This window comes from Halichoeres trimaculatus, unplaced genomic scaffold, assembly GCF_033239565.1.
Source record: "Halichoeres trimaculatus isolate MK-OKI-2021-1 unplaced genomic scaffold, fHalTri1.1 fHalTri1_scaffold_9, whole genome shotgun sequence".
Classification (NCBI taxonomy): Eukaryota; Metazoa; Chordata; class Actinopteri; order Labriformes; family Labridae; genus Halichoeres; species Halichoeres trimaculatus.
Window position 1 is genome coordinate 9,322,251 of NW_027437188.1, and position 16,420 is coordinate 9,338,670.

General features: G+C 39.6%; 1 protein-coding gene across 1 annotated transcript in view; it reads right to left on the bottom strand.

Annotated features, from left to right (window-relative positions):
- Positions 1–16,420, bottom strand: part of LOC141798031 (calsyntenin-2-like) — a 398,473-nt gene that overhangs the window by 36,105 nt on the left and 345,948 nt on the right. The window contains exons 10-11 of the mRNA XM_074679796.1: positions 12,536–12,702; positions 3,673–3,821 (exon numbers count right to left, since the gene is read on the bottom strand). Of these exons, the coding sequence (XP_074535897.1) occupies positions 3,673–3,821; positions 12,536–12,702 (316 nt within the window). The remainder of the gene's footprint in view (positions 1–3,672; positions 3,822–12,535; positions 12,703–16,420) is intronic.

Sequence of the window (16,420 nt, forward strand, 5' to 3'; positions counted from 1 at the left end):
TTATGATTCCTTTTCAACTTCTTTTTGGTGACTGTGCCCCAGAGGTAGAGCCAGTTGTCCTTTAGTCATAATATTTAAGGTTTGATCCCAAAATCCTCCTGTGCACATTTCAAAGATGTCCTACGGCAGTATACAAAACTCACATTCAACGGCTGCTAGTCTGCTAATAATGAGCTGATAACTGGCCTTGCACACCACTTTGTTACTGTAACCGTGAATGAGGCATGTTCAAAGCTCATCCTTGAGTGGTGGGAAGAAGACTATATGAGACTTCTATTTTCTATATCATGAAGGCCGTTGCTGGCATTATGAATGTATTTCACTTCTCACTGAGAGCAATAAGTGTTTTTCTATATGCGTTGGCTGAATGACCTGCTGAGAAAAACACTCAACCTTCACTCCAAACCATGTTTTTCATGTGTTGTGATATGTCACAGTTGGAAAAGAAGGAAAACCACGGGCAAAATTTTCTGTTGACACTGATTCAGCATCAAATGTCTGGAGCAGCTGTTAGTCAGAATGAACAATGCTTTTAATACAATGCCATGATAAATTCTATTAATTACAGCTTTGCCGCTGTGACTCGTCAAAACAACTCGTACATATTTAATCTAGACTGGGCTGTCAGAGTTCAGTAACTGTTTTTTTTTAATGTGATACTTATGGTTGCCTGTTCAGACTTTTGGTTTTTCTTTGGCTCTGGGTTCAAGATATCACTGCTGTGTTTTGCCCTTTTTGTTGTGTGTAACAAACAGATCTTGATGAAATTTTCAGATAATGTTCAAAATGTGATAAGGAAGAAGTGGTTAAATTTTGCAGGTGATCCAGATCACCGTCTGGATCCAGGACTTTTTTAAAGGATTCTTGTGGTTCATTGTGAGATAGGGCCGTTTTCACCATATGTGTATATAACTCCACGTTAAATGGTCGGATTGCTTTGCAAAACAATACAAGACAAGGTCACCATAATTTCTGACGGATGTAAAAGTATGATCCAGATCCTGCCAATATTCTACATACTAAGATCCAGAATATGAAATATGTACCGGGTCATCATAATTTCAACACTGTCAGGAAACAAATTATCATACAAACCTGCGACTAACACAAAATTGTTGCAGACAGTCTGCTGAAAGGGAGTATAACATTAAAGTAAGACTAAAGTGTTGGTGACAATCACAAAATGCTTGGCGGAGGCCACCCTGTGCCTATTTTGTAAATTGTTCATCTCATGAGTTTTCCTTGTGTTCTTGTTGTTCAAGTAAAAGTTTCTTTCAGAATTTTCAGACTTTTTTTCGTTTTATAAATTCTCTTGTGAATCTTCAATTGGGTCATCCTCTTTCCTTTTTCCCCTCAAGCTTTGAAGATTACCCTTTTGGCTATGATCAAAACTTACTGACAAGGGATGCAATATTTGCAATGAATCAAGCTTCATTTATATAGCCCCAGCACTGGTGTGTTAACATTTACTGAACAATGTAGTTAAGCAGAAAAGAGAGAAAAAGCTGATCAGAAAACTCAAATTTTATCTATGCTCAGTTGAAGATTTTCAAGCAGAAAAAAGGCAAAAATTGCAAAGATTTGCTGTTATTTTTTGTTTGTTTGTTTGTTTTTCTTTTTGGCTTTTCCATTTAAGAGGTCCCCACAACCAATAATAAATGCGCCACGTGTCGATTGGGTACAGTTTGGGACCAGCACTAATGCGACCTCTGCCTTGTGAGCCCTGGTGAAAAATTGCTGAATAACAGGGGGAACAATTAGAGGTTCACCGTCTTCCGTAAGGAATTTTCGGCATGTTCTTGTTGGAGATGAAATCACAGGCTATGTTTACATGCAGTCAATATTCCAGTTTCTGGAACATTCAGAATAACCCATTTACAAGCAAATAGGGTTTTTCCCTTGTAGGTGGTACACCGATCAAAATTGTCCTGACGCATTATTTCCGCTTCATCTTCCTTTATCCATAGCAACACAAGCAATACGAACAACAGCAGCAGTATGATCGACTTCCTGTACTCAAAAGACCAAGACTCCTCGCAAGCAGAACATGCACCGAACACAAATTAATGTTCTTTTTGATGGGGATATCCCAATAAGTGTAGACATGACCAAATATTCAGGTTAGAAAAGGAGTAACCCAGGGCTGGTTTTGGGGTTTTAAGCACATACAGGCTTCTCAAAAGGGTAATTGGTTTTTCCATAGCTGTGGGCAACTGGGTTATTGCTAGTTTTCCAAAAATGAAAGGGTTACTGACTGCATGTAAACGGAGCCACTGTTTAATGTATGTGGCAGTAGTTTTTGGTTCTCAAACATCACAGATGAATGATGGGGGCTCATTCTGATTGGCTGGCACAGGTGTCACGTCTGAAAAACACTGCCAAATATGGATTTGGTGCGCTTCTAGCCACACTTATTGGCGGATTTACCCAGTATGTGTGGACAAAAGTATTCTCAAAAACAAATGAGGTGGGAAATATGTTTTTGAAAGTACCTGGCTACATGTGTACAAGGCCTAATACTGCATCCATGTTTTATACAGTCTGGGATTGTGGATGTTGTTTTCAGATATCAGCATGAAGTAAGTTCAACTGCATCACCTGGAAATATCCCATATCTTCCTACTTATTGAAGCAGTGATGAGTGCTGCAGCAGACAAGATTTCAGGCTTCATCAAACTTAGCCCACTTGTTTTGTGCTCTGATTATGAGTAAATAAATTTATCATCACAATGACTGTATCCTTTAAGTATGAAGGTCACATCAAACTATCCACACATATCCTTAAGAACTGCTGTTGCCCTGCTGTTTCCATCCCTTACACACAAACACACACACAGGCGTGTTATTGCAGCCGGCACACGAGTCAGCAGTCTGCATGAAAAACTTAATTTAAACAACATTTAGCGGTGACGCAAGCTCAGCCGTGGTTAGCATAATGTATTCCTTGATAATCTATGTGCCGCGAGCTACAATGACACTGCTTCATCACTAACAGCCTGTGCAGCACACATACCAACAAGCATACACACAAACACACACAGAGGCACGCACACTCCTGTTGTGTGAGTTGAAGTCCGCAGGCCCAGAGCCGTGCATCGAACCCAACAGGAGGGTGGAGAGTGAAACCCCAGGGCTGTGCTGCAGGGGTCTACATATATTTAAAACAATCATGAATTTTAATGGTAACCCACCGAGGGAGGCTGTTTTACCAGCCAGCCCCCCTCCTTCTCTACCTCACCCTCCTCTACACACATGCTCTCCTCCTTTTTTATTTTTATATCTCTCCTGCTCTCGCGTACCTCTGGCAAAACCCTGGCAGAATTATTAATACATGACATGAAAATGTAAAAACGAGCCCCCGATGGCGACAGCGAACAGAAAGTGGTGTATTAAAGGAAAAGGAAAGTGACAGCAGAGGAAAGGAGGAACCAAGGGAGAGGAAGGAGAAGGCGGGGTAGAGATCAACGGATGAGAAAGGAACAATGTATTAGCCCGGCTGTGATAGTTGCTGTGTTTTTTCACACTTAACAGGAGTTTCAAGGCGGGTTGAGACACTTCATATCTGAGGTAGGAGGTTTAGAGATGCAGAAACAAGTGGAGGTAAATGAGAGTGCAGATAAAAATAAAAATACACAAACAGGTCAAAGGGAGATAAAAAGATTGGTTTCTTACTGGACATCAGTGGAGATGTGCAGGCGTCTGATGCCTGGTGTAGGGAACTGGCGAGAGTTGATGTAGGACACTTTTCTCACAGCGGCGTTCATGTTTTCCATGTCCTCCCCCTCCATTACCAAGATGGACTGGGCAGGGTTGAAGTGAAACTAAGGAAAGATGGAGGGGGAAAAAGTTATCACTCAAGAGCTGAAATATTTACAGATAAAATGTCTGACGGAATATAGCCACTCATCGCTGCACTCAAGCTGTTCGAGTTTTAGCAGATGAACTGTTTTCAGGTCAAGCCTGCGAGGTCCTTTGATAAGCCAGGACTAGCTTTAACCTCGGGTTAGCTATGATGCCACCAGGGGGCACCACGACAAGCTGTCCTTTTACCAATAATTATGTGTCACCTTGAAAAGATTTTCACTGATGAATGAGCCAGCAAGAAGCTACCAAAAGACAGATTCGGCTGTCACAGAGCCATTCAAGGCCACTTGATACTGACACGGTGAGTCAGGTTTTCTGAGGGCTCATTTCTGTAACCAAGGAGTCTAATGTGTGTTCAACTCACTTTTTTCCCCATTATGTTTTACTCTCTGTTTATATCACTGAGGATAGACAAAATAAAGGCATTTGTGTGATGCAATGTAGAGAAATTGTGAGGCTGCACCCCAAACTGTGGTCCCACAAATGATCATGCAGCTGAATCACATCATTTTCAACACAAAAAGTACACAGTACTTTATTATGAAACTCCGATAAAGGCATGATTTCTCCAGGACTGACGGATTAGTCGGATGGACAGAATTAGTATCACTGTTATTTTTAATGCACTTTTTATTGGTAGAAATGTACTACTCTGTCATGAAAAATGGAGTCAAATTGCCCTAAGGTACCTCTGCAAGATCGACAATTACAACCACAAAGCATCAGTTTTAAATAAAATGTGAAATGTAACAAGTATATAAGGGTAACTGGCATAGAATTCCTGCCGTATACAATAGAAATGTATGTATGATCATTTATGTACAATGAGAAGGGATGATTTCACCTTATTACAAATTTAAACATTGCTTATGATATTTGACATACATTTATAGGGCTAGAAAAAAGAAAAGTGCAAATAGTATTGCAGAGTGCCATGGTTTAGTAAAGTTGCACTTGATAAGGAAAACAGTGGTAATATAAAACGGAAACATAGTGAAAAGGTAATTGATCGATAAACATCAGGACAACACAGCCTGATATAAAAATGTAAAGCTGTACATAAGATCAAGATGTTATTTTAAAGCACCGTTGAAAAATGCCATGCTGTATTTCCTCTTGTGACCCTTTTGGGCAAAATCTGTTGTTTTTCAGGATTACAAATACAGAACCAGCACTTCAATCCACCTCTGTAAAGTTTAGTTTTAGTTTTTCCCGTTTAAGAGGGTTTACTGAATATAGCATCACATGTTTGAATACCACTCGTCCATTAAATACAGCTTTTTAGATTATTATTTATTAATTTATTTATTTTTCAGTATGCAAATCATTGAAATGATAAATGATTTTCTTCCTTTCCTGGTCTTGTAAAATTATGTATCATAATGCAAGAATAATACATTTTTATTGCTTTACTATAGTTATAGGGGAAGCAACCGCCAAAGTTTGTTCATGTTACAGCCATGAGTACAACACATTATAGAAAATTCTGCTTACTAAGTCTTCACTGAGAAACTTTACAAGCTGAGTCTTAAACACAGCTCCTTCTGGGTGAGAGCTGAATATTGACCCAGATAACCCAACCTGAAAACAGCAATTAAATAGAAGAAGGAGACATCAGTACAAGAATAAGAGTGGTTTAAAACTACCTAAAAACCCTGCACAGCCTCTTCAAATGAAACTGAACAGCATCGTGAAAAGTCATGTCTGGGGTACAACCATTTGTCAAAAATCAATGATAGAATTAGTCATGTAAATGTTTGATAGTTGATGAGTCTTTGGTGACTGTAGATTGGTACAGAGCCCTATAAGTCACAAAAATATTATTTTTTCAGTCCTGGTAAATTCTGCGCACAAGAGATTAAAATGTGTCGACAAAATAAATGTATTGTTTGCATAAGATAGGGATCATTTCTAAAGGTAACTGCTTGATTTGGAGACATTCAGCCAAATTATCGGCAGAGAGAAGCATCGACTACTTTATAGTGTGTGCAAGATCCCACTAATTAACCCATTCATACAAAACGTATCATATTTGATAGGCTACATGAGTTTTAAAGACCTCTTTCTCATCAACATGCTAAATATTTTACTTCTAAAAAAAGTTCTCTATCCCTACAGGCAGCTGTAGTTTGTATTTTTGCCCTGAAATTATCCACATTTTTATTTAAAGAAAAATATTTCTTAATTTCAAGATGTTTCAGTAAGATTAACGTCTAAATGTCTACTCTTTAAAAAAAAAATAAAAAAAAATCTGCATTGAAAGAGTGCATGCGCACTAAAAACTTGACTTAAAAAAATGTCTAAACTTTGATTTTTGGGCTATTTTTGATGGGTCAGGCTTTACAGGATTTACTTGTTTGCAAGATATAATATTTTTACTTTTGGACTTCAGGGCCTTTGTAGACTAGTACTTTTTTGACGTCTGTGTTTTCATTTTTCGGAATCGAAATACTAAGGAGTGAGACATCTTACATCTGTACTATCTTTGCTAAGAATGGCTAGGATAAGAGGAAATGGACGTAATTAAACTACAGGAGTGAGACGTCGTACGTCATTTTTATCTCTGCAACATGTGGCACGTGCAGACGTCCTTGTGAGATGCAGGTAAACCAAATTTAGCAACGTGGCTGCTACGAATATAACGTGTTGCACAGTTTTCCTAATGTCGGGATTATTTCACTGCAAATAAACCGGAACTCGCTCATTAGCCTTAAACGTCAGTGAGTTCAAGCCTGGGACCACAGGAAAGTGGAATGAACCAAAGTTTGGAGCCACACTTAGTGAGTTTTGCATTTCTAGCTCCTCATCTTAATCTTTTAACCTCATAAACTTCATCTTTTCCCCTCTTTTCAACTTTTATTCTTTCTCCTTTCATTATGTTTAAACAGAGGGGCAAACTCTTTTGTTTTCCAACCTTTGGAGGTCTTAAATCACTACCTGCATTCTTGACTTGGCAGCAAAATGTGATGCAGCTGTAAAGGTTTTGACAAAGAGGGAACAATAAAGGGATTCATTTGCTTTAGCTCAGTAACTTCCTCAGTTAGAGGTCCAACTGTCTTTAAAACATTCAGGATTTAATTGACTTCATCCCAGCCTCCTGCCAGCCACTCATTTCACCTCATAGTAAGAACATCTGCGTGCAAACGCCTGAAACTTGCTTTAATCAGGTAATCCATCATAATGAACAGTATGTTTGCGTCGTGTTACCATGCAGGAGCGGTGTCACTTAAACTGAATGTTCATTGTGATGGATCACCTGATTCAAGGTGGACTCATGACTTTGCAAATGGACTTCCCAAAAGACAGGATGGAAATGAGAGGTAATGGAAATGTGCAGCGGCTCTTCGGTGTAAATGTCCAAAATCAGAGAGAAAGACACCAGTGGGGTATTTTTAGTGAAGAGGCTGGAAAAAGTCTGTGTAGTCTGCCCTTAGGTATAGTTTGAGGGAGGTGCGTCTTCTCCTGCAGGGTTTGATGGCAGGGATTTGAGGCTCTCTCCTCTTTAAAGAGGGTTTTGTGATCTGGAGTTAGAGCTGCAATGAGTGTCTCCTATTTCCTAAAACTGGCTCTCAGCAGCAGGGTTACAGTACTTCAGCGCTGCATGGGGCGCTCCATGCACCCTCTCTCCTCTGTCATTTTCTCCTTCATGACTTCCTTTCTCCTACTCCTCTCTCCTCTCATCTTCTGCTCTCTGTCGCTGTGCTAGCTGCCTGTCTGCCTGTCTGCCTCCACCTCCCTCCGTCTCTCCTTACCTCCCTGCTATTCTCCTCTGATTGTGCTGTGCCAGCTCTCCACCTGCTTGGCTAAACGCTGTCCTTAAGCCTCCCGTGGACTTATGGGAGCCACACAGACTGTGCAGCTAAGAAGAAAATGAAATAGCTTTCAAAAGATAAACTACGCTGGCCCTAGAGAGGTTTAGCTCCTCTTCTCTTCCCTCCTCACCCTGCCATGTTTCCTCAAAAGACTGGAAAGAATCTCTTTGCTGCAGGAGAGCACAGGGAGCTTTAGGAAAGAGTAGAAAGAGTGATGGTTGGAAGAAGACTTATGAGAGATCGAAAGGGTTGAAGGAGCTTCGATTGGTGGGTTGATAGAGGTTTGTGTGCATCTTCGGGCCTACACAAACCCTTATCTGTCTTGTCTCCTTTCTATCTTTCACTGCACAGGGAGAGGGATTAGCTGTGGTGGTGAAAGGGAGACGAGATAGGAAGATCCAGATTTAAGGTGGCTTGCATTTTTTTCTTTGCTGCGTGGCTTCAAAGATTAAGCGTTTTGTGTTACATGGGATCAAAAAACATCTTTTCAGTACAGGGTTTCTACTACATTCAAATGACTGTTTTGCACCGCCACGCCAAAATGAGAAGTCACCATGCCATTAAATACCTGCCATCTTATACATTACAGGGCTCTTGTACATGTGACCAACATTGCCTTGACTAAAACTCACACTCATGGTAGGATTATATCGTGGTCAAAACTAGTAAGAGACAGAGCTCAGGCGAGTCTTTGTAGTTTACAGTTCTCAGCTCTCTACATTAGGGATAGACCGATGATTGGGGCCGATGTTTGGCATTTTGGGCCATATCGGTATCAGCTTTTTTTAAAGTCCGACAGCGGATATGAAACCCATTCAAAACTGTGTTGTTTTCGCTCTGATGCTTCTCCCTGTCTACACGATGGAAGCCCGAGATGGTCATTTAAAATCAGTCATGTAAAACCAAACAGAAAATTAATTCAACTGCATTGCATGCCTGTAAAAGGCAGCACAAACTCAATTCTGTCCAGTTTTGTTGCAGTTACATAGAAATTTTGGAAAACTTTATTTACTGTAGAAAACTTAAGCTATTTATTTTTTTACGTTTTCATTTAACTTTACAAAACGTGCTGCTGAGCCTGGGAGCTGTTAAATAAACATATGCTTGAAGGCATTTGATTGCAGTTAAGTGTTGAAGTTTGTATGGTTCAAATTTTTTATGCCAATATTTTCATTTTGACTGCAAATGAATATTGGCTTCAAATATTGGTTATTGGCCTCCTTGCCTACTAATAATCAGTATCGGTATCGGCCCCCAAAAATCCATACCAGTCTATTTCTACTCTACTCTACATGCACACAGCAGAGTTCTACTTTGATGTGTACATAAGACACACAGTTACTGAAGAAAATTGATTCCACGCTTACTTTGATGATTAATCAGTGTTCACAGATATGTGATCGTCTAACTCTATTTTGTATGCTGTAGTGATGTACATGCTACAATGTAAATATCGTGTGAGTCGTGGGGTAAACTTTTGTTTACTGTGCTGTTTGGCCTACACTAGCTCCCCCTTTTTTTTAGAATTGATTATAAAATGTTGCTTTTTGTTTTTTAAGCCCTTAATGGCCTTGCCCCTCCCTATCTGCCCAATTTGGTGCATGTTTTGGACCCCACTAGGGCCTTACGGTCCTCAAACCAGCTCTTGCTGGAAGTCCCCAGATCAAGGAAAACCTTTTTTTTCAGGCTGGCTTTTAACATACATTAATAGGGTGAGGTATTCTTGCCATAATAATTGTACTGTATTGTTATTATCAGTGTTGGTCATCTTACTTTAAAAAAAGAATTAGCTACAGTTAGGGCTGGGCGATTATGGTAAAAATAGGAATCCCGATTATTTTAAGCGATATTGAAATCACAATTAATATACACAATTATTCATTTATTCAAAAACTTCAGTACTGATTTAAACACAAATTTAAAGAACCAGCAAGTGGCACATACAGTATTATTGATACACATAAGTCACACACACTTGCTGTGGCTGCACATGGAACACAGAAGAGCTATGAAGCACAGGAACTTGCATACATCTATACTGTGTGGCATATTAATTGTTTTTCTTCGATTATATTGTTTTTATGATTGTAAGATGGCAAAATTGAAATCACAATTAAAATCCAATTAATTGTCCAGCCCTAGTTACAGTTACAAATTACTTCTCCCAAAAAGTGATTACGTAAGTAACTCAGTTACCTCATTGTAAGAGTAATAAGTTACTCACCAAAGTAACTGTGATGTTATTTTTTCATGTTCTATACATTGTTACATTCTATTACATCTTTAAGGTTAAAGATGTTCATATCAACTGATTAAAGAATAAAAACACTATGTACAGTATTTTAGAACATTTGGTATTTATTTGAACTAAAAAGATTGCAAACTGTTAAGAAAACACAAATGTAAACTTCTGGCCATTTAATAGTGCAAATCTCTAACTGTACATAAGGCCTACTGCACAATAAACAGAGCAATATCCAACCCTTAAATATTCGTTAAAGTAATAAAAATTAAATACTGAAAATAAATAATTAGGGATGCACAATATTATCGGCACAATATCGGTATCGGCTGATAAAAGCTTAAAAACATGTTTATCAGTATCTGCAGATATGAAAATTTCTGCCGATATGCACAGCCGATAAGGTGCTATTCAGTTAGGATTATTATTATTTTCCATCTGAAAAATAAGCTCCTTAAATAAAATGCAGCACTTCATTTATTTGCACTGCAGAGCTCTGTGTCTGTCACCAGGTTGTTACAGTAGCTCTAAAATAATCAAATGCAACTTGGTTATGTTTAAAAATGCATTGAACATTTAAAGTTCATGTGATCTAAAGAAATTATTTTTCTGTATTTCAATACTGAATGTCTTGAGTTTGAAAAAATAATACATTTCTTATTTATGGTAAAATCATATGTTTTTTGTCTTGTTTTATGAAGGTTTCTTAAACAAATAAGACCGTCACAATAAGAGTAACATATAAATTCCAGTACAGGATAGACTTAGCTTTCTTTACAGTGAAAAAAACAAACTTGTGATTATCGGTATCGGTATCGGTATTGGTATCGGTATCGTCTGAAAGGGGTTTCGAGATATCGGCATATCGGATATCAGCAAAAATCCAATATCGTGCATCCCTTTAAATAATATTCACACACTTTGCATTCAAGTACAAAACCCTTTAATCTGGCCTTTAATTATTGCAATTCTCTGTATCTGTATAATACTGCACAATAAACAGAGCAATATCCAACTCTTGCGTGCTGGGCTCGACGCCATTGTCGCTGTCGGCGTTGCAACAGTGGGAAAAGTAACTAATTAGATTACTCGTTACTGAAAAAAATAACGCTGTTAGTAACGCCATTATTACCAACACTGGTTATTATACTGAATTTGAATTGTTGTGTTCTGATGTTGTTGATTTTAATGGAAAGCACTGTGGTCACCTTGTGTATTGTAAAGGGCTTCACAAATAAGAGTTGATTGATTAGTTGCATTGCAGTGTTTACCGTATTTTCCGCACTACAAGGCGCTTCGGAGTATAGGGCGCACCTTCAATGAATGGCCTATTTGAAAACTGTTTTCATACATAGGGCGCACCGCATTATAAGGCGCATTGAGTAGAGGCTATAGTAGTGGCTGGGGTTGCGTTATGCATCCACTAGATGGAGCTGCGCTAAAGGGAATGTCAACAAAATGGTCAGATAAGTCAGTCAAACTCAGGCTACATCCACATGGAGCCGCACATTTTCCGATCCTACTATTTTCTGTGCCATTTTCAAATAAAGCACGCTGTAAAGACAAAGCCGTTACTGCCGTCCACAAAAGCCATTTCCAGAGATCAGTTCAAATGCCAGACCTTTGGGGGGGGCGCTGTATTGCTCTAACAATATACAAGAGAAGAAGCCCGGGCCAGCCTGTGAGCTAATGTTAGCACTTAGCAGAATACCTACTGCTTACCGCTGATACTTTGGCGTTGCCCCCTAGCTATGGTAAAGGTATATATGAGGTGCATCGGATTATAAGGCGCACTGTCGGCTTTTGAGAAAACTGAAGGCTTTTAGGTGCGCCTTGAAGTGCGGAAAATACGATATATCCATACATAAAGTGAGAATGAGCAGAAGTTCCCTCTGTCACTCTGTGTGGCCTGTATTTAATTTTAGCTTCCTCCTGATCAGTTTGTGAAGACTGTAACAATGATCAGTGCTGTGAATCCACTAGGGCTGCACGATTATCGCAATCGCAATGTCAGCACATGCAATTCAGATTTTTCTCCATGGTAACCAAGCAAGTCTGTAGACTCATCATGACACAACTTTTTTCATTAAATCGCAAGCACAATCGCAATCGCAATATTGTCCACCTAATCGCAAATCGCACCTTTTCCCCAAATCGTGCAGCTCTAGAATCCACTCACAAATATTACACATCAGCTGAACCTTTCTGTCGCAGTTTTCCTATCTTTCCTCTCATTCTTTAAACATCAACAGAAGAGTTTTCATCCAGCTTTTGTCGAACAAACCTGAAAGCCTGTTAGCTTCATACTGTTACTATATGTCTCTGTGCATGTTTCTGCAGCAGTTTCACACCATAGGTTATTGTTGCGAGTGAAAAGAGATCATCTGAGCAGTTGTTTTAGACTGGTTTGTGTTTTTAAATGTTGATCTGCTTCATAGTTGTACCTGTATCTGTGTAAGTTTGGTTCATTCAATAGCACAAACCTGGATCAGCAATTATTGTTCACTGAAGTGAAGCATGTCACTGCAAGTCAATGTGTCCTTTCCAGAATACCCAATTATCAGGATGTGTGTGTGTGTGTGTGTGTGTGTGAGTGTGGGAGAGTGTATGCGCCCACCTTTATATTCTTATCCAGGCTCTCTAAGGAGTTGATGTCCAGCCCCTCTTTGCAGGCTTGCAGGCAGGAAATGACTTTCTGGCTCTCGATCTTTCCTGGTCGGATGGTGAGTCCAGACAAGCTGCCCCGAAAGTACTGGGTGAACCTGGGCTTGGTTACCTCGCCACCTGTACACACGACCATACACACACACACACACACAGGAGTACAGTAACTGCCTTTAATGTAAAGAACAATTCTATTTGTTGTTGCTCTGACACAGTTAGTTGTCAGATACTCTTACTTTTTCTTTTTTTTTTTTTTTTTTACCAAATATCACTTGACCTTTTGTTCAAGATGATGAGAAAACCATCTGTATTTTTGGTATGAAGTGTAGCTGTTCCATGAAATCTTTATAATCCCTCCTCTGGTATTTCTGGTATCAACCTCACCAAACTAGCGACCTTGTGTTCACTCTTATTAAAAGACCTGATGACCAAACCATAGCTATAATTGGCCCTGACATGCATTTTTGCCTCTCAATTCTGTTACTTAGCGACAGGGTCCTGCTGCAAAAGTGCAAGTGTTACCTAGCCAACCCGTCCAGGCTAAAGAAAGACAGAGAAAAAGTCAACACATTTAAAGCTTGTCCTCTGAACTCTGTAAAGGCCAGCAGCAGTGAGAGGAGCCTCTAAACCACTCATTAGCTGGAAGGTTACCAGCTCTGGGTATCAGAACTTCACCTTTGCTTCCCCCTGTCCTTTCTTATATTTATTTCCTCATACTTTGTCTTCACCTCCTCTCTTTTCTCCTCTTTCTTTACTGCTGGCAGTGATCCACCAAAGCACTAAGGTAATAACATTTACTATCAAGAAAAATCGAGACTTTTTCATCCATCAAAACCTCATATAAGAGGGAGTGAAGCGAAGACAGATGAGCAAACATGTAGCTAAGCTGCATACAAAGAAACCCATCTTTCTGTCTCTCTGAATTATTTGTGTAACCTCTTGGCACACCTCTGTGACACTTTGTGCTTTGATACACCTGCACACCATTCAATGCTAGAGCCAAGCAACAATACTGTTTTTTTTTTTTTTTTAACTCTGTGTGAAGGAGTTTATCTGAACGCCTTAGTTATCCAAAATCTGAGCTCAGTGTTTGTTCAGTCCTAGAGTTTACAAACCACACACACTTTGTTGTTTAGCATATATCAAATAATCGTGCCTCTTGCTTTGGCTTACTTTTGACAACTGCATGTTGCAATAGCATTTCACTCGCTCGTACAGCAAATCAATGCAGAAAGAAAGAGCCACAGCACCCAGATGTCAATGCTTTTATGACCTTGGCAGGGTAGATGCTTTCTCCGTAGTTTGATAAATCAGCTGGGATGAAAGAGCGTAGGGGGATCAGAGAAGTGCTCCTGTGTTGCTCTGTTTTGCCCTCTAGCCCTGGCAGCCATCTGCCAAAGGTTCACCCTCAACATCCAGGACAAGCCTTTCTTGGCATTTCCACATGGTCCAAGTGTGACCTCCACAGAGGCCGAAAATAACAGGTCATAGGCTTTGGTTTGGCACGGAGAAGCATCTGAGAAGTCTTATTAATGTTGATGTCTGAGTACTGCCTGTGGCTGTGAAACATGCACATCTGGTGAAAAAGCCAACTGAAACATCATGTGTGCCAAATTAGACGAGGTCTTAAAGAGCAAGTAATTCCATGTTTTAAAGATGTAAAGTAGCAATGCTGGTGGTTCACACTAATCATGTACAGATTTTCAAACTGCTAAAGATGCATATGTTTTAGAAATTTCTGAATGTATCTGTAAACTGCACAAAACAGTTTGTAAAACCTCCAGGGGGCTGGCCAATCAGAGGGCAGGAGGTTTGTGGAATTGGAAGCTTTAAAGAGACAGCAGCAAAAACTAAATGTTTCAGACAGATAATAAATGGTTATAATAAATGATAAAAAAAATAAGTAAAAAATAAATAATAAATAAGGGTTTCATAAAACACCCGTGGAAGTGTTTTTCTTTTTAGCTATAAATCATGTAAAGCTACTAGGGGGATACCAGAGAGACTGACTAGAAAGTACAACACCCCCTCTTTAAAGTACCAGGGTTCTCCAACACCAGAAGTGCTAGCATCACTATCTTTCAACATCCAGTTGCCTGTGCTGGGTAACATTGCTACAGTTTAACAGTTATATGCCAGTTAAACTAGAAAACCAGAGACAACCTACAAACCACTGTATTTTCTTCTTCCATCTCAATCAAAATATTGCAGAGCATGACTCACAGCCACAGGGAGTTGTAGCTGGCTGTGTTTAAGGCTAATGTCCCTGGTAACCCCTCATTCCCTGCTGGTGAGGGTTGTAATGCTGCCCAGGATGACATATCTTCAATAGAGTGATCGTAAAAGCTCCGTGAGTACAGCTGGAAACAAAGGTGCCCATCACAAGTGACACAATCGCCTGCCCTGTTTTTCTAGTGTGAAGACATGCAAGACATGAGCTGCAGTGAGTTCAGACTGTCATGTTAAACTCATCTGTACGGTTGCTGAAGTGTGATGGTATTCTACCTTATAGTCTATAAGATTTATGCTTTAATGCCCCAGAGGAAGACAACAGAGCCCTCATGGTTGTGTGACCAACCCACAGGACCATATCAACCCACTGGCCTGTCATCTACCTGCCTGCTTCCATAGACCGGAGACTGATGAAGGCTTTTTCTTGACTGGCCAGATGGAAATATGGGGGCAGCTATAATAATTCTCTCACTTGAACTCCTCTCCTTAGCTCTGCCTCCATCTCATCACTCTCTCTGTTCGCAGCTCACTCAGGGGTTTGGTCTTCTGTGGATTGATGCCCTGCCCCCTCACTGTGCCCTTTTGTCATTGTTTGCCTTCATGCTGCTACTTCCAAATTACAGTTTAAAGAATGAGTGCAAAGAACTGACCTACAAACAGTTGACCCATCACTAAATGTCCTTCCTGTGTCTGCATTTTCAAGCTTTGGACAGCCACTCTTTAAGTTTGTGCCCACTGCTGCAATTAAAAAAAAAAAAACATCAGTGGTCATTTATTCATCTTTTTAAATCCCTTTGATTTTAAAGTTATTGAACCTGTCATAAATAATGTTGGAGAGTGGCCTAATGGAGCTAAAATCAGCATAAACAGCTGTCTAGCTCCAGCTTATATAACTTTGCAGTGACAGTTGTTGGCAGCAAAATTTGAAGTTGTCATTTGAAAACAGAGAGCCTTCCAGACCTCAGGCTCTGAAAATAAGCAGTTGTTATATTTGTATTTTATCAAATCCTAAAATGATCTTGGTAAAAGAATGTTAATGTTGGCACAGTGGTATAAACTGTCTTTCCTAGTCCCTGAACACATCAGTCCACATTCAATCAGTGGCTTTGGTTTAAGTTAACAGAGTTAATAGTTACATACATCAGCACTTGTAGGTCAGGTTAGAAATACTGCAACATAAATCACAATTCTGCTGTGTTGGCTTCTCTGCACGAGTGTTATATTGGAAAAACCTCAAACATGTTTAATCATCCATATCCTCATCACTCTTCATAACGGTATTTTATCATCTATAGAACATTTCCAAGGTGAAGCCAAGGTGAGGTAAACCAGCTGCTATTAATTCAAACTGCTGCAGCATGGGTTCTTACAAGAGCAAGCCCACTTCAAAATCTTTGCATAAGCTGCCTGTTAGTTTCTGAAACTGATTTTAAAAGTTTTTTATTTGTTTTTAATGCACCAAGAGGCCTGGCACTACGCTTCACCTCAGAGATGCTTTAAGTTTATGAACCTGGAAGGTAGGGATGGGTACTGAATTAGGTACTTTTATAGGTACCGACCAAATTCTGTCAAAGGTACCGAGTACCCATTCATGTAAAATCAAAAG